Source organism: Dromaius novaehollandiae, chromosome 20 (assembly GCF_036370855.1).
Source record: "Dromaius novaehollandiae isolate bDroNov1 chromosome 20, bDroNov1.hap1, whole genome shotgun sequence".
Taxonomy (NCBI): domain Eukaryota; kingdom Metazoa; phylum Chordata; class Aves; order Casuariiformes; family Dromaiidae; genus Dromaius; species Dromaius novaehollandiae.
The window spans coordinates 5,526,176-5,548,091 of record NC_088117.1 but is presented as its reverse complement, the minus strand read 5'-3'; the positions used below and the strand labels follow the sequence as shown (position 1 = coordinate 5,548,091).

At 51.8% G+C, this 21,916-nt stretch overlaps 1 protein-coding gene across 2 annotated transcripts in view; it reads left to right on the top strand.

Annotated features, from left to right (window-relative positions):
• ASTN2 (astrotactin 2) overlaps nt 1-21,916 on the top strand; it is a 426,223-nt gene that overhangs the window by 228,341 nt on the left and 175,966 nt on the right. For both annotated transcript variants that reach the window (XM_064523655.1, XM_026113784.2), the window contains one exon: nt 7,682-7,832. In XM_064523655.1, the coding sequence (XP_064379725.1) occupies nt 7,682-7,832 (151 nt within the window). The remainder of the gene's footprint in view (nt 1-7,681; nt 7,833-21,916) is intronic.

The following is a 21,916-nucleotide window of genomic DNA, read 5'->3' as shown; positions in this document are numbered from 1 at the left end:
GGGAGATGCACTCATTCCCCCACCTGGGCGCGGGGCAGGTCAGTGTCCTCAGGAATGGTCCTGCGTGCCCCTGCGTGGTGCCGCTTGCTGTTACAGGGGCTTTTACTGGGACGGCTGGAGCAGGGTGTGCATGGAGAGCTGCGTGGCTGCAGGAGCAGCTGAGCATGCCAGGGATGTTGGAGTTCGCTGCTGTAGGAGCATGAGCTGGTGCAGGCGATGGGGTGACGCACGGGCAGCAGCCGGTCCTGCGGCCATCCCGGAGAGGACGGCCTGCGACACCTGTCAGAGCGAGGCGGTTGAGTTTAGACATGTAACTTCTGAACGCTGGACTCTGCAAGTGTATTTCTGATTGTATTTTATGTGATGTTTGTATGAAAAATGTGATTATCAGTTTCGTAGCACACTTTCAGCTCCAGTTAAATGTGTCAACCTGCCAGGCAGGCCCTTCGTGGCCTGGCTCTGTAAGGAGTTGTGCTCAGCGTTGCTTAAACCGCCAGCGCTCTCCATAGCTGTGCTTTAACACAGCCAAGCGGTGCTGTGCAGACAGGCCCAGACAAAGGGCTGAGTTAGCTTTGCTTGTATTAGGGTCTTTAATTCCCACTCAAGTTGGATATTTCAGACTTGCAGTTGAGCACACTTACCCTTTCCAGCTTGCCATCTTCTGCCGAGCACTTGCAATTCGTGGCTGACAAAGAAGTTTCCAGCCCGCATGACTGCAGACAAAACAAAAGGCAGCATATAGCAAAGCATACAGGGAAAAGGCTCTTAGAGGTCTGACTTCTCCCAATCCCATTAATATCTTTGAGTGGTTTACTCTGAAGCTCAGTGAAGTGTTCAGCACCCTCACTAGTGGTTTCAGTGCTGGCTGTATTAGAGGAAAACAGGGGGTTAGCAGAGGGAAGAAGAAACATGAGGGTAAAGAGGAAAGGAGCAGAGAAAGAAGCGCAATAGGTGAGAGCATAGGTGATCCTGGGAGAGAGAGTGTGTTTGCTGGGAGAGAAGTAAAGTACCGCTAATTGGCCAGTGGCCTTAGTTGTTGCAGGTCTGGGTGTCTGTTTGGAGGCGCCTGGGCAAGACGTACCTCTAGGGTCAATATCCAGCTCCTTCTGAAAGCAGCACCCAGAAGCATTAGGTGCTGGGGCTGGGTTCCTGCACGACTGTCACATTTGAGGACTGGGCAGGGATTGGAAAGGGGGAACAGCCACTGCTCCACGTGCGATCCGGAGCAGTCGTGGCACCCAGCGAGCCTGACAGTCCCGCTTGTAACTCCGTCCCTGGACCTCCCCCAGCCTTTTTACAGACCTGAGATTGCCCTTAAGGGCAACACAGGGCCCCAGATGTACCTGCAGTCGGAAATGAAATTTTGAAATTGTCACAGTGAGCACGGGGGCCCCTGCCCGCAGCTGGGCACAGCCGTGCAAAAGGCGTCCCCGGAGCGCCTCGACCACCAGGTCCCTGCCAGCGTTCACCTGATGTCCCCTGCGCCCAGGGGCTGCGCGTGTTAACTCGGGGGAAAGTCGGCACCACCCGGCCCCATTAACCCCGCTGCTCAAGGACAACCAGCCCCACCGCCAGGCCGGGTCTCCACTGCAGTGTTTTCTGTCTCTGCCCATCTCTAGGCTGCTGGTGCAGCTCTGTCGGAGCCAGGGAGGCATCGTCACAAGAGCACGAGGAGGCCAGCGCACACCAGGCAAAGCTCTCTGCACGGTCTGGCTCGAACAAGGCAGGGAAGACAGGGTGAAGGCAGAAGAGGTCCAGATTTAACCACTGCCTGGGCGTAAAGGGAAAGGGGTAAAGCCTACAGGAGTAGACATCTCTCTGGTGGGCTCTTAGCAGTGAAGAGATCAGCCCTTTCTCTGGCCTAACAACAAGTTTTTTGGCCAGAGCTGGTGAAAATTTGTCAGTCAGGCAGCTATTGGGCTGAAAAATGAGGAAAGTGGGTGTAAATTCCTACCTATTGGTTTGCAAGTGCATCGACTCTTAAGGTCCCCTTTGAGTGTGACCTGGTTGAGTCAATGGGAAGAGGAAGCACTTGGACCTGGAGGAAAAGAGGCTCCAAGCTGCTCTGGGCTGGGCTTGCCCCATTCAAATTGTGGTTTGTGTGGCAGAAGGCAGCCTCTCCGCCTGTGCCCGTCATGGCCACGGGACCAGGGTGATGCCTTCCGTGTGCCGCCAGGGCTGCTAAGCACGGCTAAGGGAGGGGAGAGGTGCAGAAAGGCGGTGGGACACTGCGTGCAGGTCACTGGGTTGTCTCCTCTGACTACAGCCACAGCTGATGGAGACAACGTGAGAGGGCAAGAGGCAGACAGCGGGTTGCATGCCTTTCTCCTAATGAGAGTTAGGCTTGAGCGAGACGGTGGGTGTGAGGCATCCTCGCTGTGCATGGCCAGGGTGGGCTGAGCTGTGTGGGAAAGGGAGCCAGGTGGTTTTGTGTCCCCGCTCTCTACCAGTCATTGCTTTGGGGTGAATCTGTAGATGACACTGTATCCTGCAGTTCACTCCTAGCATGCTCTGTCTCTAGAAACTCATGAACCCCAGATCTCTAGCCTGATTCCCCTCCCAAACACACCTCAGGGAGCAGACGGTAGAGAGGCACTAGCTGAGTCCAAGCTTGTGTCCTGTTCTTCCTTGTTTTTCTCAGTGACAGTTAACCTTGTAGGACACTGAAGTCTTAAACCATTAGCAGGCAATGAAAAGGGGCAGCTGAGTCGAATAACACCCCTTAATCCCCTTCTAGGATGAGCTGAAGAGAAGAGCCACTGTGAAGCTCAGGAGCTTATTCTGAGATGAGTGCTTTGGAGGCTTTGAGAATTGTATGGTGTTGATATTTCATGAATAAATAAACCCCAGCAATATTTGTCACTGAATCTGCTTCATTAGTGGAGGCCTGGAACAAAGGAGGTGGATGGAGAGCGGTGGGGAGGTGGAAGGGAAAAATATTTGCAAGTGAATAGACGCAACTGCGGGGCGTTGGGAAGTGGCAAGGGCTGGGTGACAATGGAGGCTGCGTCTGCCTGGGGAGCTGCACACAGCCTGACAGCGAGCAGTATTGTTATGCTTCGCACTAGCCATTTATGGCAATAAAAGTTGTCAGAAAGGTGGGTTTTAGTGAGGGCTAGGTATATAATCATTGGGTGCTGGCAGCGAGGAGAGTGCATTTCATTTAAAAGTGTATCATTTGTGTGTCTGCATGTGTCTTTGGGAGGGCTGGAGAGTTAGGGTGCGTGCATGCTCATATACGCGTATGTGTTTGTGCGGAGAATCGAGCACCAGGAATTAGGTCCCTTCCTCCAAAATGCCCTTTTCAACAGGACCTAGCAACCGCTTCCCGCCTCCATCCCTGGCACGGGTGAGGAATTGCCTGGCTCCCCCAGCATGCCCCAGCACGCTGGGAGCTGCGCTCCTGCTCTGGGCTCCTCAGCTGCGGCTCGTGCGTGAAGGGCATGAAGACACGCGGGCTGATGCAGTCTGGGTCAAGCCAGGGCCATGGGGAATTTCCTCGAGGTTGCCAGTATGCTCAAGACGTGGCACAAACGGAGAAGCCCGTCTTCTCTATCTTGCCTTGTCAGAACAGATCCAGGGGTCACTTGATGAAATTCAATACAGATAAATGTAGAACAAGAAAAATAGATGTTCTTTTGAAGGCAGCTCATTACTGCAGGGAAAGTGATTCATGTATCAAGGCTGTTCTAATCTCGTGTTACTGAACTGCTGCTGATGGGCAGAGGGAGGGCGGGAGGGATGGCTTCCTCTGAGGGACTGCCACACAGGGATGGTCAAATGCTACCATCTCTCCTAAAGCATCCCCAAATTGTCAGCACTCTTTCCTCTCAAAGGCCAGCACTGGTGTTTGACAGCTCGGTTTCAGATCTGATATGGTGACATTGCTATTTGCAAAGTGCACTGGTGAGGGAAGGGGAGAGGTTCAGGGGAGGAAGGTCCAGGAGAAGGAGGTGCAACCATGCTGTGTTCTGCAAGAGGTCTTAGGAAAATGGCACAGACCTGGGTGGCTGTCTTACGGCAACCAGGCAGGGTAATGGGGTAAACCATTGCTTGCCCTAAATCTTAGGTAAGCCGGAACATTTTGCTCCATTGTCCGTGTGGCCAACTACCTAGATCCACCTTTTTCTTACTTCTTGGATGAAGGCCAAATGGCACTGAAAGCTTTCACTGTCTCCAGACACATAATATCGTTAATACAACTTAAATGAAGACATGGAACATCCAGTTGTCCATCCTGTCCTGCCCAGGGAGGCTCCGCAGTGCCTTTCCGGTCGCGCGCAGGTGGGTGAGCTCCGTGTGCCCAGCCAGGCACAGAGATGCTCCCGAGCCGTGGCCGCAGTCAGGGTGAGGGTCCAGACCCCAGGAGGGCAGCCCTGGCTGGGACAGAGGGGCAGGAGAGGGCTCTCGGTCAGGGAAGCGGAGGGACGGGGCTAGGAGGAGGCAGGTGTCTGTCGGGGCTGGGTGCCTTGGTGGCAGCGCGGGGCAGCGGGCGCGGGATGGCGGTGGCGGGCAGAGGGACGGCTGCAGGTCCCCAGCGGCGCTGCGTGGGTGGCAAATCGTCCGCTCCTTGCCGAACGTTGCCCGTCCCTTTGTCACCGTGTGTGGCGCGCGTTTAATTAGTGCTCTTCGCCCCCCAAATTAAAAGGCACCGCCGAGGATGTCAGTGCACAGCGGCTTGGCGGCACCCGCCTGCGCAGCGCCTGGCTCCCGCGGGCTGCGCGGTTCCCCTCCACAGCACAGGAAAGCAGAGCTGGCTGCCGGCTCGCTCCGAGCGCGGCGTCAGCCCTCTCGTCGGCTGCCATCCCCCTTGTCAGGTCGCCGCGTTTGAGTCCTGTTCGTCCGACGTAACGAAGGCCGTGCAGCATCGATGCGTGCCGAGGCGAGCAGCCTGCCTCGCTGTTGGAGACGGTGCCGTCGCCCGGCTCGTCTCGGGGGTGACATCTGAACGGCTGCCTCCGGCTCCGCTCCCCCGCCTTGCGGGGAGGTTAATATTTTAATACGTTTAATGGCTCGCTCAGGCTCATCGGCCCCTGTCCGTGTTTTGCCAGCGATGATCCCATACGCCGGGCATGGTTTCGGAGAGCAAGGTCCCCCCCTTTGCTCCCTCTGCTCGCCGCCAGCAGACACCGCCCGCCGTTCATTCTGCGTTCCCGATGCCGGCATGAGCGGCGCGGGTATCCTGATTTATCCCAGCTCTTGGAGCCGACCTGGCGCCTCCTTCGCACCCCGACGCGTTGCTGCAGCTCGTGACGCTCTCCCTCCGCTCACCTTAGAGCTGCGGGACGGTCTGGTTGCTTGTTGGCCAAACGGGAAAGGTGGAAGGGAGGGAGGCTGGGGGCACGAGTCTCTTGGCCGTCAAGATGAGAGGAGAAGGCCCCCGATAACTTGTGCTCCCCCAGGAGAGGCAGCCGACGTGGTTGGACTTTGTGGGGTGGCGGTGGAGGAGTTGTCACGTTTTTCTGAGCAATTCTCTCTACCTTAATAAACAGCAATTTTGGTGAGTAAATGATATGTCCTTCCTCTTCTGCCTTCTCTCCCGCAGAAATATGTGCCCTGATCTAATATATTCTGCCTTTCTCACTCCCTCACTCCAGAGGAGCTGCAAATTCTAGTGGGAACAGAGTGCTAATAGAAAAGGCCTCTAAAGAAATTTGAAACACGACCAAGAAAGGACAGAGGGAGACTCAGTTCCAAATATGCTGGAAAACCCAGGAGATGGGCCAAGAAAAGGGAGATAGCTGCAACACGATCACCCAGAGGGAAAGGTTAATTGGGAAGCGTTAATTGGGGTGAAAGCGTGCAGCGTAGACAGGAATTCATGGCTCACGGTGGTACCACTGCAGGACCTGGAGATGCGCAGGTGGTGCTAGAAGGCTCTGCCCCAGGGTTTGGGATAACTTAGCGTCTAACGCGGCGCCTAACCCAGCCCTCCGCAGCCGTCCGTGCAGGGGATGTGCCCCCTCGCCGCTGCTGCTGGCTCTGCAGTGTTTTGCCTGCTGGAAGTCCCAGCTTCTGGATTCCTGGGGTTGCCTGAAATTCTTAAATTTGGAACTGTGCAGAGCTTGATTACTTTGGGTTTGTTTTTTTTTTGTAGTTTCTAGCCCTCAAGCTTGCAGAGAAAAGCTCCGGGAGGCCCTAAAGGCTCAGAAAGCAGAAGGCAAATTTAAAAAAACTCCGAATGATTGATTTATTTTTAAAGTCTCATCAGTTTTACGCCAATCTCATTATACTTTTTTTTAATGGCTGACTCACGATTTTTCGAGCGTTTGGTGTTGGCAGCGCTGTGCGTGCAAGGCTGCGTGCGTGTGTGTGCGCCTGGGGCCCTCCTGCTAGCTAGTGCCGTGCTGGTTCTAGACAGCAGCGCTGTGGTCTTCAAGGGTTGCTGGATATTCCTGCGCTGCTGTTTTATTGCCAAGCACACGGTTTTGAGATTGTAAGAAGAGCAACGGGCCTCAAGTCGTTGTGCAGCTTTTTAGGTACGGCCGTGAGGACGGGCGAAATGCTGGAGGGAGAGGAACAAACCACCGTGTAACTCATGGCATCGTCTCAGTGGGTATTTTAAGGTCAGAGGGGTCAGTGTTTATTTTGAGTTTCACGCGTATAAAGATCTAGTGAATAGACTGTGGAAGTGAAGCCTATCTCTGTCACTGACTTGCTCTGAGACCTTGGGTAAATCGCATGTCTCCTTGTACATCCTTCGCTGACAGTAACAGGGTGACCAGATCTGTTGCTTGGGATGGGTTGCAGGAATTGGTTAATATATAAAATGTACTCTGGAGATGAAAAATACCTTAGAGATGCTTAAAGCTCTCAACAAGCATCTATGTCCCCTTTGCAGGAATCCAGCAGAAAGCAAGTGCCTGAATACTTTGTCACAGACAAAATCTGCTGCGTGTGCAGGTCGGAGAGGCAGGGGTGGGAGTTTCTCAAGTCTTTAAATGTCCACTGAATACGTAGGCATTTGTGCTTCTGATTTGCTTAAGGAAAAGGTTTTAAAAGGCAGCTGTGTGCTAGGGTTTGCAAAATTGTCTCAGGCTGCAGGAGTGCAGCATTGCACAGTTGTGCTGCAATGGGGCATGGACTTAATAGAGGGGAGAGCTAGGCTCAGATCCTTCCTTATGTCCCCCTGGTCTAGGGTCCCCCATCACCATGAATCAAACACAGATTTAAGCTTCCAGTTTCCACAACCTAGCAAATGAAGCCAAGTTTCTTGTGGCTTTACATCCTGAGTGGCATGCCCAGGCATTGGACAAGGTGTGTGCACTCGCAGAAGCTTTACTCATCTGTAAAACATTCATAATGAAAGAAAACATTCGTAATTCACCTTTTTGGATTCTCTGATATCTATTATAGCTTTGAATTCCTACACAAGTCCAGGTCCTCTCTTAGTCGTTTGTTTGCATGAAAATGGTAGGAAGTTGGTATCCTTGAAACCTTCAGGCTTAGTTGATTTTCATCAAAGATGTCAGAGTTATACAGCAAATTAGAAATATATAGCACGATCACAAAGCCTTCATGTTCTTGGGAAACTCCCTTTGACTAAGTTTTTTGCTAATCAGAATGCCTTGATGTTGCCCAAACAGCTCCCTTTGTGGAAAAGCTATGGCCCTGCACATGCTCTGCCCTGCCACCTCCCTTCCCCTCCTTCCCAGCTCTAATAGTGCCTTTTGTCTCCAAGGGAAGAAGCGATGCTGTCCACCTACTTTGAAACCATCAATGACTTGCTCTCCTCCTTTGGGCCGGTCCGAGACTGCTCCCGCAACAACGGTGGCTGCACCCGCAATTTCAAGTGCGTTTCGGATCGCAAGGTGGACTCTACGGGCTGCGTGGTAGGTACCCTCGACGCCGGCCCTCGGAGCTGAGGGTGTGTTTTGGGGCAAGGCGGGGGCGATGCTGCCTGCTCGCTCTCCTCGCGTGGGGCTGCGGGGGGGGGGGGTGCTGCCAGTGGACTCGCCTCCTCCCTGCGGTCTTCGCAGCAAATCCCATACGGGAAGTTTGTATTCAGGTGGCCAAGAAAGGAGCAGTAACTGGGCAAGCATTTGCTCAGCCGTATTCACTTGGGCTTAGATGTGTAAAAGACAAACGGATGAGGCTATTAATAGCCATTTTCCTGCTTGTCAGAGAAACATGGCCTAAAAACAAAGTCTCACTTCTCCTGCTGACTTGTGCTTCCCACTCCAGTGCAGGCAAGGCGCAGTATCTCCCCATCTTCTTCTCCGCTGTGCCCCTCTGAAACCTCAGAGTTTCAGTTCATTTCCGAGCATGCTCCCGTCTTGCCAGACAACCTCCTAGTTCCCAGGTTCTCAGTCCCTCTTCAGAAGATCTCTCAGACCACAGACCACTAGTCTTGGGCAGAGGCTTTGGACCGTTGCCAGCTGCGGGAGGGTTTTGCTGTTCTCCCCGGGGAGCCGAAGGAGCGCTCCGCAGTCCTTTCCGCTCTGACCCGTCTCCGAGGGCGAAGTTCACACTTCTCCGCACCAGGAGTTTGTGCTGCTGTACGACGAGTCCCGTGTGAAATGCAGAACAGCGGAGAGGAGGAGGCAGATCCTTGTGAAAGAGCCAGTTAATTTTGGAGCATCGCTCTTCTTCCTATTAGAGGGATCTGGGAATAAGACACCTCTTAGCGTGGGAATGTTTGTACGCTTGTTCACGGGGGAAGCGTCAGTCACGGCGTCTGCTTTATGCAGGCGTGTGGCTGTTCGCTGGCGGAGAGGGTCCAAAACTCATCAGCCGCTCCGCGTGCCTGCAGGTGCGCGGTTTGCACACACGTGCCTGCGCACGGATGCGGTGCAGCCTCTTGTGCACACACGCGCAGTCACAGCTGCACCCCTCACCTGCACGCCCAGGTTTCTTTCTTATGCCCACACCTAGCTACTATAACGCGTTTGGGCTTCTGCACCGCTCGGATTGCGTTACTAACACCATTTCTGTGACCGTGCTGATTTGTGCTTTGCATGCAAACACGTGCACGGTGGTCCTAAGCCCCCCCAAAAGATATTCCCCTTCTCCAGAGCTTCATTTTTCACCACAGGCATAGCCCCTGTCACCCCCCTCTCTCCTGTATCTCTGCAAAGGCAGGAGTTAAGTGTCTCTTTATTTATTGAAGATGTTTATACACGGCAGCCTGGAAAGGTCAGACTGGAGTGGCGCCGTCTCCAGGGTGGCTTTTTCATTATCCCCTTCTCCGATTGCTTGTTAAGGCCATTTAGCACGACAGCCTGATGTGTCACAGGCGACGCGTTACAGCGGTCCTGCAGCTCGCCCCATCTCTTCCTTTCCATTTCTCTCTTTTTCGTTTTTTTTTTTTTTTTTCCTGGCCTTTTCCAGGGAGGGGCTGTTTCTTTGTGTTTTTTTTTTTCCCCTCCGTTCTTTTTTAGTGTCATTTTGCTCTGAGAACTAATGTGCCTCCCAGATACTGTCAGAAACAATCGGGGCCCTGATTGCCCTGTGCTGCTGGGAAGAGACGCCTCTTTTTAAAAGTCAGGATATATTAAGATAGAAATTGTCAATAAATTACAGGCCTAGCAGTCACCACACTGGCACACAGAGCGTCAGAAATTGAAAACTGTGTCACTCAGGGAAAATGAGCCCCCCCGTTTTGTATAATGGCTAAATGAGGCTTTATTTAAAGGGAACAAAACACGGACAGCGTGAAGACTGGTGAGGGAAAGAGAGAGCTGCGGCGAGGAACGGCCTTGGGGCACATCCTGCTCCCCGTGGTGGTGCCGTGGGCGAGATGGTGCGGCCGCCGCGGCAGGGAGAGGTGCTGCCGGGGGGTCGCCGGTCGGGACCCCTCCGCCGGGCAGTGGTGGTGAGGGAGGTCTGCGGCTCTCCTGGAGCCCCTTGGGCCTCCTGGCCCATCCGAGGAGAGGACGCGGCTATAAAAACACGCACATCTGTCCTCCCTCCATTACCTTCGTCGGGAGACAGAGCTGGCATTTCGGAAAACGAGCGAACTTGGCTTGACGGGCAGGAGAATCGGTGTCGGGCGATGGATGCAACGTGCCCCTGCGAGGCCGTGGGTGCTCCGGACCTTCTGCAGGGCTGCGCGAGAGGGCAGAGCTGGCGGCGGGTGAGGGATGCGCAGCCAGGCGAGAAGCTAGATGCTGAGAGAGGGGAAAAAGCCCTCTGATGAATCACCGCTCTGGTTTCTGTTTCACTCGGCTTCCCTTCTGAGTGAAGCGATAAAAGAAACGCAAAGGACTGTCATCCCTTCCGGCTGTACCAAATTTATGCAACGTTTTACACTTGCCACTTGCTCGTAGGTCTCCAGAAATCACTGCACCGACGAGACCATCTAGCCGCAGCGGTCAAACCAAAGGTCCGTCTAGCACAGCCCCGCGTTTCAGACCGTGGTCCGTAGCCGTTGCCTAGGGAAAAGTGTAAAAAGCGTGGACAAGCGGTGATTCCTGCCAGCCGCAGGGTTGTCCCCTATTCCTGGCACTGAGTGGGATCTCGGGTGACCTTGCTTCGCCTTCTGCCTCCGTTCCTCCTGTTTGAGTGCACTTGGTGATACTGCTTTTCCCCATCCTGCCCCCTTGCATCGAAGTCTGCTGGGGCGTGAGCTGTCTCTCCAGCGCAAGGAGGGATGGGGGTCGTTCCCTGCGAATTTGCAGGGATGTCAGTTATGTTTTAAAGCTGAACTGCCGTGAACTCAATTTGCCAATTTGGTAAGTGCTATAGGCAATATTGGGATGTAATTTAATTAAGCTATCCCCTTTTTATAGAGTTCAGGGAGCATTCACGTACTAATTTTAGCACTAGGCTCGTTTCAGCTGTACTATGGACACTCTTTCTCAAATCATGACATGTTGTTAATCTTAACCAGTCAACAGTTTATTAATTTGCTGAGAACCACAGAAGTATATAATCAGTGGTTCATCAATCAAGGCTAAATCCAACAAATGTTCTAGGCAGGTACTGAGCATAAAATATACATGCAGGCTTGTAAGCAATTAATACACACCAGAGCCAGAGCCTTGCAGCTCAACCAGGGAACAGCACAAATCTCAAAGATTTCTTATTCCTTTTATGTATAATCATCGTCTGTTACCAGTTCCTTAGTGCCCCTAATACAGCTTCCAGTAATGCTGCAGGGATTGAGGATGCATTTATCTTAAGGCCTTTTAGCAATGTGGTCTCTGCCATTACCTAATTGTTTGGCCTTAAAAGGACTTGTTTAAAATGTCGAGCGCAATTGCTCACAGACATTGTTTGAGTCCCTCTTAGGTCAATCTCCTTGGGCTTATGAAGGAGAAATGAGGACATAGCTTTGCTTGGTGAAAGTCTAGAGTTGGAAGACCCAAAGACTCTCTCGGTCACTGGGGAAGGGAAGGAAATACAGGCTCTGAAATGTCATCTCACTGCTGCCCTTCTTACAAGGGCCCAGGGATTCCCAGGGTGGGGCTGGTGACAGCTCTCCTGCCTCCATCACCCGCTTCCCTTAGGGCTTGCTTTTTCTGTCCTCATGGATTTTCTGCTATTTTTGCTTGTACCCAGTAGATGGCATCAGTGCGTAATAGATTTGTACAGCTCTTTTCTTATCGGAGGCTTTTTTTTGTTTGGTTAATTCTAAGAATCGTTAGTTGGAATCTTGTCCTATTAACTGGAATCTTGCTAAGGTCATTACTTGGAATTATTGATTGGGATCTCACCTTTGAGCCCTAACTTTGAGCGTGACAATCCACAAGCGATAGAAGTGCATCCGTTTCAGTACTGCTTTTCCTTAGCATGCCAGAGAATTCCTATGGTATTTGGGGAGTGACCAGCATTTTAAAAGAGAAAAAAATCCCAGTGAGCTCCTCCAAATCTGGTGGCTCTGGTCCGTGCATGCTTTGAGGTCGATATATATTTCATAGCATCTGTAAGGGATCACAGCAAAATAGGAAACGTTGCATCGGAGGAACAAGTCAGATTATTGTCAATGCAGAAAGGTGTGTTGCTGATCCCTTCTGCCAGCATATAGGTAGCTGCTCATCCAGGAGGGAAGATGTGCTGAAGGAGTGAAAAGGCTTGACCAGCATGTGTTGGTGATTTGTAATTTGAGATGAAAAGCTGTGAATTGGATTCAGGGGAGTGAAGGAAACACCTGTAAAATGGCTTAAACTCAGGTTTCCCTATCTGTCTCTTGGCTTTGGTTTGCTTGTGGGTGCTAATGCTCCCTTCTGCTTGTATGTGCTATCTGGCAGCAGTTCCTGTTAGCTGGCCTGAAGAAGGCAGGACTGCTACTCCTAGAGAGGTAAGAGGGGTCCTTTGATTTCCCAAGGAAAGTGAGCTTTGGTCTTAGCCCATGAGCTAGTTAAGGGGTTGACTAGTCCTCCTGTGGTGGGGTTAGGAGGTGCATGTCAGCTCCTGAAGCTCTGGGAGCTGGTCACCAGCTGCGTTGCTGCGGGAGGAGGCAGCAGCAGGTACAGGGTGTGTGCGGTGCAACGTGGGTGTGTGCGGTGCAACGTGGGTGTGTGCGGTGCAGTGTGGGTGTGTGCGGTCCTGAGCCCCCTGTGTCTTGCCATGGGGCCTTGCTGCAGTGAAGCCCTCCTGGAGGGCCTGTGTTGGGCATCTGTGACCTGCAGCCAGGTGCAGGGAAGGCCGCAGAATCTGGGTATCTGGTTTTGTTGCTATGCGTAAGCTGACTTCTCCGTGGTGAACAACGGGTGGTTGTAAACAGTGTGATTTGGTGGTTCCTGTGCCATGTGCTGTAGAGCAGGGTGTTGATGGGGTGCAGGGAGCAGCCCGTTTCCAGCTCTGTTTCCTCCTTCTCAAGCATGCTGCAAACGCCTGCAGATACCAGTGAATTGCTTGTTAAGTCTGTGACTTATGGCGTGGAGGCCAAAGCTGCTGTGTAGGCAGGCTTGGAAGGGCACACAGCGTGGCTGCGCCCTGGGGTCCCTCCCGCCTTGGGAGAGGTGTCTGCAAGGGGCAGGAGCTCCCACCAGCCCAAACTCCCCAGGAACCGGGTGCCACTGTCGTGCGCAGAGATTAAATCCTGCCTATCTGCAGCATTTTACTGCTCTGGGGCTGAGATTCTTCTGGCCCACTTTATTTCTAATTTGAGCAAGGAAAACATAGCTGGCTACAGGCACAGTGTAAACAGCTCTTCTTCATGATTGCGGGGTCAGCGTATAGGGTAGGAGAGTTTGTCTGCCTCAACAGTATGTAGAAGGGAGAGGAGCTATGAGAGAGTCTCTTAATTAAGTTGTAACCCACGCTGTGACACTTGTGCTGTGTCAGTCCTAGTCTTAGATGCAGAAGGAAGAGAAATTTGGCATGGTGCACACAGGTGCATAGGCCTTAGCTCAGCCTGTCTGGAGCTAATCCTGCTCTTTTGCTCTCTTCCATATCAAAATGATGGGATGGTCCTTAGCTGCTGCAAAGCAGTGCAGAGAAATGGCTTAATTTAAGAATGTAACCATTTTATAGAGAAATGGGATTTGAAATGAAGGAGCAGGCCGGTGGCCTAGCCCTCTGGTCTTCTCCTTCCGACACAGGTCACCCGGGGACTTCTTGGGGATGAAGGAGAGTGGGGAGGGAAGATCAGGAGGAAGCAGGTGAAAAAGAGAAATTCTCTTCCTTGGGGAAATTGGACATTTGGGAGTTTCTATGCAGACCAAAGGGCCACACAGAAATCGCCCACATAACTGCAAACGCCAAAATATTTTGGTTCGAAACACCCCTTTTTATTAAGGCGGGTGAAATGTTTAATTCCAACATTATCATTTAGAGTTTCATGTTATATATTAGATTATCGCAGTGTACAGTCTAAAATAAAAACAAAATTAAGCAATGGAAACCAAAACATTTCAAGCTTGTCAAAATTAAATGCTTTTGTAATTTCCCAATGAATTTTGAGATGTGACTGATGGAAGTCCCATGAAGCACTTAAGCTTCATCACATCTGCATTTTCTGACAGACAATTGTTTATTGAAAAATGAAAACTCATCCGTCCCTGCCTTAAGAAGCACCTAGCTAATTATGTAGACGTGCACACGCCAGGGAAGGAGATGGGGAGGAAATGGTTCTTCTCTAATCCCTTTAAAGTTTAGCTGGCTCCTTGAAGCAGAAGATTGCTACTTACGCATATTATGATTGAAATTAGAAACCCTCGGTAGAGAACCGAGTTAGACACTGCACAAAACCCTCATGAAAAGTCCCTGTCCCAAGGAGACTGCAGTTTGTGCTTTATCTTGTTACCTGTGGTGAAAATGGGATTTTGAGGAACAGAGAAAAGCAAGCTCAGAGCTATTGGTGGCAAAAGCAGCTATTGCCTGAGCTACCAAATAATAATTTTCTACCTGGCTGGAAATGTTGCAAAGCAGTAGGAATGGGAGGATGTGACCGTGAGCCTGAGACCACATGCAAAGGGTGGTGAGTTCTTGCGAGCGGCGACTCTGGGGCTGTCGGCACGGCAGGAAATCTTGGGTGGAAACTGCCGGGCTCTCAGGGTACATCCCGGGGGACGTCAGCTCACCCAGGAATGTCTTGTTTCGAATGTCTTGTTTCCAAAGGTTTTTGGAGCTGCCAGCCCTTTGCTGTGTCTGGGGGAGGGGAAACACCAGTACGGACAGGAGCTGCCAGCAGACCTCAAAATGGGCCGTTCGTGAGCCCTGGAAGGAGAGCAGGGCAAGAATTTCCTGCTAACTTGATTTCCTTCGCTCCAGGAACCCTGAGCACTTATATCCACATACGCCGCTTCCCAACAGGCACTTGAAACGAGTTCGTTCTGCCTTGAAGGTGGGGAATTGAGACTCAAAAATGCACCTGATGGCTTGCTGAGATGGTTCGCGTAAGGGCTCCACGGTGGCTGGAGGCGAGGAGACACTGCCTCGGTGCACTGGCCCTCCTTCACCCAGCTCCCCCAGACTGCCGGGGAGCAGGAGATTGTGCAGCTTGTGCTTAGAAGCCCAAAAGACAGACGGATTTGACTTTTTTTCTGAAGCTAAAATAATGATTGATGATCTTCAAAGGGAGAAGGAAGTGGGGTGGGGGGAAAAGGAGAGAGGAGGAAAAGAGTAGGAAGCTAACGACCGTTATTTCAGCAAATAGTTGTAACGTGTTTCCCTCTGGGAAGAGATGTTCCCCTCCAGCAGGTTTTAGCGTAAGTGCTGCTAACGAGGCCGCGGCAGCTAACGGAGGTGGCAGCGAGCAGTGTGGCCCTGTGGAGGGGAGACAGCAATCTTCCCTGGGAAGAGGGGGGGAGAGTGAACGGAGCATGTCCCACCTCCCAAACTAACCCCTTCGCCCTGCGGCCCCCCACAGCCCTTGTGCACCCCAAGGAGAGTGCAGAGCAGTGGGTCTGCTTCAAGGGGCTTTGCACGCCGGGATTGCTCAGTGCCTTCACCTTGGTGAGCGGCAGCCTCCGTCTGGGCCCAAGCGCAGCCTGGTCAAGGACGGTCTCTCCAAGCGTGGTAAGCTCACTGGTCTACGTGAGCAGATAGTTCTGCTTCAGCTTCCCATCAGCGTGGACATTGCTGCCAACAGCAGCTTGTTTTCAGATTTATTTGGCTGCAGGATGGTAGCCGCCTTCACTGAGTAATAGTGGGTTTGTGCATATCCAGATGTCTCCTAGCTAGCTGTCCACACTGCCTGCATGGTCAGTGGGTCTGCCATGGGCTGAGGTGAACGGCACCGTAACCGTGCCCATCTCCCTTCTGGCTCTGGAGGAGTCTAAACAATTGGCCAGGTGGGATAAATCTTGCCCATAGAGGCTGGGTCTTCTACCAGTCTCTGGTCCTGCCTCATGTTAAGAGCAGTCCTCATCATCCGCCCTCTGTGGCAAGAAAGCAAAGGCAGACGAAGCAGTTGTGGGCACGGAGGTGTTTAATGTGTTTGTGTCATTTCTGAGATCCAAGAAGCAAATAAAAATAAATGCTAGTGCATAGTTTGGAGCTCATGAAAGTGCTGGCACTTGCTGGTACCTCAGCAGTGCCTCAGATGAATGTTTTTGTTTTACACTGAAGAGATTGCTGAGGGTGGAGTGGAGGATGCCTCTCAACGAAGGTGCGGTGGTTTAGGGCCTTTGGACTCTCTAACTAGCAGTGGATGGTTGAGTCCAGTCTGGCTCTGGAGGGTAAACAGTGAAAGCTGTAAGCTCATGAGAATACTTTGGTGGTCTCTGCTACGCTGTAAATCTGTCCATCCAGCCGCAGAGAAGCTGTTGCATTCACGCTTCCCCATCCATGACGTTAGCAGGGCACCCGGGGGGCTGATTCGGCATCACATGTCGAACTCCCAGAAGCCGTGCTTCGCGCGAGACCTTGGCCAGCCTGGTGCCTTGGTCAGACCCGGTCCTCTGATGCATTTTAGTCTCCAAGGTGCTTTATGTGGTGGCTTTGATCTGCCCCGATGCGCACAGCAAACGTGGGTAAACCTGCGAGGCAGGGTGCGGAGGCCGGGGGCATGGCTACGCACAGAAGAGCCTTCCGTACTCTGTCTTCCTCTGCTCATTGATTTTTCTCTGTCTGCTTTCTTGCAGCTCGCTTGAGAACATCCTCAGCTTCCAGTGGGCAGAGGCGGCTCCCTGCCCGTGCGTCGGGGCGCGCGGGAGCGTTGCAGCAGAAGGTTGGGGCATCTGTAGCGCAGGGCCACCGGCTCCTCCTGCAGCCCGGGGTGCAGCTCGGGGAGGACTATAAGCACCTACTAGAACCCAGTTCCCTTTGCAGGATGGCACTTAGCCACAGCTTGATTTGCATCTCTTTAAACTTCCTTGATTTTTGGCTATAGAGAGACGGGCCTGTGTACCGATGCATTGCAGTAGTTTGGCACCATCACTGCTGCTGGCGCAGGTCTGGCAGCAGCCACCTCCTTGGCTCGATGGGCGCAGGGCAGCAGCAGCCCTCCTCAGGGAGGGTGGCAGGCCAGCGGGGATTGCCTCGCGGTGCTCCATGTCCCATGGTATGGTGCCCAGGGTGGCAGCGGGGGCATAAGGATGGGTGACGGCTTCCCTCTGTGCCACCTGGAGCACCCAGGCTCGTCCCATGGCTCAGCCTCACCTCTGCTGCCCTGGCACGGGGGACGTCTGGGCTTTTATCTTGGACAAAAAGACTGCCAATGTTGAGAAAACAGAGCAGAATAATAAAAAGGGTAGTTTACTCTCTGCAGAAACACTATTAAATATTCTTTTTTTAAACTTAATAACAGAGAAGAGAAGCTGAGCTGAAAAGCCCTGTCAGGCGGTTCAGATGGAGAGCTGGTTTCCTCTCGTCGGGGGGATGCAGCTCAGTAATGAGGCTCGCTCTTTTGGGTTTCCAGTGACCCCGTCACCTGCCTCGTTGCTAATGAGCTTTGTAAACGCAAAAGGAAGGGGCCTTTGCTCGCTAACGCAAACAGGGGTTGGTCCAGATACTTGTTTTCCTAAGAAACTCTTGCACCGCTTTCAATAGTTGCTTGCTTTCACCTTCAAAATTATCTTCCTCGTGTTGGCTTTGCTCTGGGTGCGCCTGGGACGGCGAGTCTCGTCGGAGGTGCTTTGCTCCTGGGGTCCTGGTGGGACGAGGCAGGCGGGGGCTGGGGAGCTGGCCACCGTCCAGCTCGGGTCCAGCAGCAGTCGCGTGCGTTGGCAAGAAGGGCTCTTGCGGGCTTCTGGAGGTTAGCAGCAGGGCTTGCAGAGAGCAGGACTCCTGGGTTCTCTTCCCAGTGTTGCCTCTGTCCCTCCATGTGACCTTGGATGATAGCATATAGGGGGAGAGGGAGGACAGTTCTCCTCTGAAAACCAGGTAAAAATAGCACTTTCATATTCAGCATATCTGTTTCTTGTGCATATTCAGTGTCCTTTTTGCTGACTATAATGACAAAAATGAAGACCTCTCTGCTCTTGCTAGCCCTGCATTGCCAGCGAGGCTGAGAGAGGGAGAGCTGGAGCCCATCTGCGCTGTCAGCAAAATGGGTGCAGAGTTGCAGTTGGTTCTGCCTTTGCAAACCTGGTGACAGCAGAGGGGTTGCTGCTGTGGACCAAATTTAGTCTGCAGAATCTCTTATATCAGCGATAATGCACAAGAAGACAAGAAACCTAGTTTGCTTTCCAATCCCAAGAAGAGTTTGCAGAGCTACCCGTCACAGAGAAAACAACTTTTTCCTGTATAAACTTTGTAGATTTGCAAGATGGTAGAATTATATTTGTTTGGTAACATCCTCTCCATGGCTTTTCAGAGCAGACCAGAAAACTGTAGTCTCTCCCTACCTCGGCTTTCCTCTCAGCAGAACGGTTTAAGTCCTAAACTCGCTTCCCAAACTGAGATTACTTTATTTGTTGCTTGTGAGTTAGATCCTTCAATGAACTCCTTCCAGGAGTTTCAAGCAAGTTCCCTTGGCTGCCAACGTCTACAGGCCATGCTGATCTAACATGGCAAATCACAAACAGCTTCTTTTGAAAAGCTGGCTAGCGATTTGTAGAATCTCTTTGCCACTCTGGACAAAATCTATAAATCCCCTTTTTTGTCTGTGTGGTGCACAGGGTTAGCTGGCTGGCTGCTGTGGTGGTGCCGTACCTTGCCGGTTCTCGCCCTGCACGGAGCAGCCACTATGGATGGATTGGAGAGGAACGTGTCACCCATGATTGCCCAGACAGGATTATTGGCTGAGTTACCTATCGATTTTCTAATCATTTTCAGACACACACCTCCATCCTGTGTCACTGCCAAGGCAGATCACAAATTGAACTGCAGCTGAATTGATGTGGGATTGATTAAAACTCACAGTAATTATTGGTTCTCTACTGCCTGAGCCAGACAAATCAATGTCAGCAATAACAGATATGGTTCTCTATAAAAGCCCAGAAAATACAGAGCAAGTGCTGTTTTTGTAAGCCCACCTGGGAGTCTGGACCAACCCTTCTGTGCAGCTCATGGAGTCAAGATTAGCATGTGCCCATTTTTTTTTTCCCCTAGGTAGCTTCCAGCTACACTCGGTCTGTGGGCAAGAACCTTGCAGTGCCCAAAGGGGCTTTAGCTGTCTCAGTTCTGATCTGTTTGTGGGACATCCTGGTTGTAAATCCTCTACCACCAGGACAGGGAGCTCCTTGGCTGCAGTAAAGCTTTACTGCACCAAATAATTGCTCCATCCACTTAGTCCATCCCAGCTTTGAGTGATGCAGATACTACTGGGAAGTGCAGGCAGAACTTGCAGCCCAAGGGGATTGAATTTATTCCTGCTTCTTCTGCCGTATGCCTATTTGTTTTGCTGGCTGTCACTAATTGCAAAGCTAGGTGGTTCCCCTGGGTCACCGTCCCTATCATCTTCTCCCCAGAGAAGAGCATGTTCCACTCCCAGGCCTGCCGGACAGGTACACCTCCCTGTTCTGTGTGTTGGCTAAGAAAGCTTTCTGTCCCTGGAGAACTTCTTGCTGCAGCACAGCAGCTGGCTGGAGAGCCGGCTCCCCAGAGCCAGGCGACGTGGATGCGGAGGGAAGAGAGGAGGGGGTGCTTTCTTTTGCGAATTTAATGCTGAGCTATTTGCATTCCATAATTAATGAGTATTAGAATGCGTAATTACAAACAGAAACAAAACACGCTTCCTGGTGTTTGAAAGCCAAACTGGAGATCTGTATCCCATGGGGTCACCTTGACCAGAGTGGGGCTAAGATAGGGAGGGCCTTTTGTGACCCACTAACCCAGTCCCAGGGAAACAGCCATCATCTTCCTCTGCAGGCTGGGGAAGATGTTGAGCTCAGCATACCTGTCTCAGTCCTAGGGTGATAGTCCCAGGGTGTGATGGTCCCAGGTGACAGCTCCAAAATGCCTCTGCTGAACCCCTGGCTGTGATCCTGCAGCTCCTGCTCACTTAAGATCCCATCCAGTTCCCCTTAGCCTCCCTGGAAGATCTCCTGTGAACTCCAGGAAGAACTTGCGCAGAGCCCTGCTGATATGTGGCAGACTTACAGGTCTCTCTAACTCACCTTTGCAGAGTGAGTGAGCTGCCCGTGCTCAACAGCCTCACAGCCTGGAGGGGATGGGAGCTGAGAAGTGAATGTGGTGCCACGGGGTGTACGGAGCTGTTTGCAGTCAGCCTTCTGTGTCTTCCAGGGAGATGCACTTCTGCCAATTTGCACAGCTCTTTTAGTGGTACCCACAGACTAGAAGGAGACTGCAGTAGATATAGTATTATATATGTGGATTTACAATTGCAATTATCCTGATCCTGTTTCCCAGACAGCTCAGCAGTGAATTGCACAGATTGTTCTAAGCATCCCTTCCTCCTTTGTATTTATTCTGTATATACATCTAGAAAGGTTTCTCTTCTCTTGCCTTCTGCTTATTTGTGCCTAGGTAGGGTTGCTATCTCCAGGGCTGCCTACCTACACCCCCTGCCCTGCCTCTGCCCTTCCTGCTGTGCAGAGACAGAGCCATCCAGGGCCATCGAATCTTGCTGTTTGCTGCCAACATGCTTTGACTGGAAAAGCCTGGTGCCTCTCTGCTTTTGCTTGCCTCTGTGCCTGCCCCTGCTTCAGAGCCTGCAAGGAAGATGCTGTGGTTTTTGAGGTCCACCATAGCTTCAGCAGCTGAGTTGAGGGCAAAGTAGCCAGAGGGAGCAGAGGGATTTGTGAGACATCACTATTGCCGAAGCAGTGACGACACTCCTGCTGTAGGGAAACAGCAAGCTCATACCAGGCAATGGCACTGTCTTTCTAGGAAGTGACAAAAGGGCTTTTTATCCCTTGGATGGGGTGGTCCAGGACTCCCTAAAGCAGGTTTCTAATATCCCATGCAGGGAGGTCACCTTCCAAGCAGGCAGATGCTGATGGGCACCTGTGGGCAAGGCTTGGCAGCCAGTCTACTGTTGGGCACCTATCTGTGACAGCAAGAACAGGGTCCAGGATCTCCTGAACTTTTATTAATATGTACAGCGTTTTGCTCACACGGAAAATTGATTTTCTTTTTTAAGCACGAAGTATAGCGGTTTTATAACCTTTCTTCTGCTTGACAGAGGCCATTTATAACCTCCCTTCATCACTACCTGTACAAGCTCCAGTCTAACTCATCTTCGGGAAGTTCCATAATGCATTTTTAATTGTGAGCTGCTCCTAGACAAGATTTATCTATTTTTTTCAAGGACTGGCCTTTTTGTTGTTGTTTGTGTGCATGCGTGTTTGGTGAAAAGAGATAAATAACTAAAGTGGAATAGAAGAGTGCTTTAATCTGGGTGACAATTTATTGATAGCATTTGCTGCCTGCTGGTTTTTATCTTTTGGGGATGAGGGAAACCAGCTGGGGAGTTGAAATTAAAACCCAGAGCCAAATCCCCAGCTTGTGTGAATCAGCGTGGTTCCCTTAACTTTGGAAAACTCTTCTAGTTAGTCTCAGCAGAGATCTGTACTCCTTCAGTCCTTCCTCTGCTTTTGCAGAGAGCCAGGCAGCACTGAGGGCTGGTCCTCACCACAGTTGCCTCCTCCAGTGGGAGGCCACAAGATGCTTTTGGAGATGACTGTATGGAGGCTGAGCCTCTGCAGTCGTTAATGAAATGTATCTGAAAAATGAAAGCCATGATAAACTGCAGGACAAAATCTCTCCTTGGTCTTGTTGCCAAGGCCACCTTCAGCGCCCTCCGTGCCATAGGTGGGTGTCAGCCACCGCCATTCCCAGGCATTGAGATGGTTTTCCTGGTTACGCAGGACTTCACGCATTGCAGAGGAAGAGACAAAAAACGGTAAAAGGTTTCTGCAGCATATTACAGAGCAGGTTGTCGCAATTGGCCCCAAGCTGGCTCAAGGCTTTGTGGCTGTGTAATCTTGCTGTGTTGGGGATTTTATCTTTCTCCTGAGCGAGGATGGTGAGAGTGGTTTTTGCAGCAGACCAGGTCCGTCCTGAGATCCTTTCCCTTTCCCCAAAAGTTGGGCAAGTTGGTGCAGGGTAGTGGCCATCTGGGCTGCCCCGTCTCTGGCACGTCTGTCACACTTGGGACAAACTCAGCTCCTTCAGCTGCCAA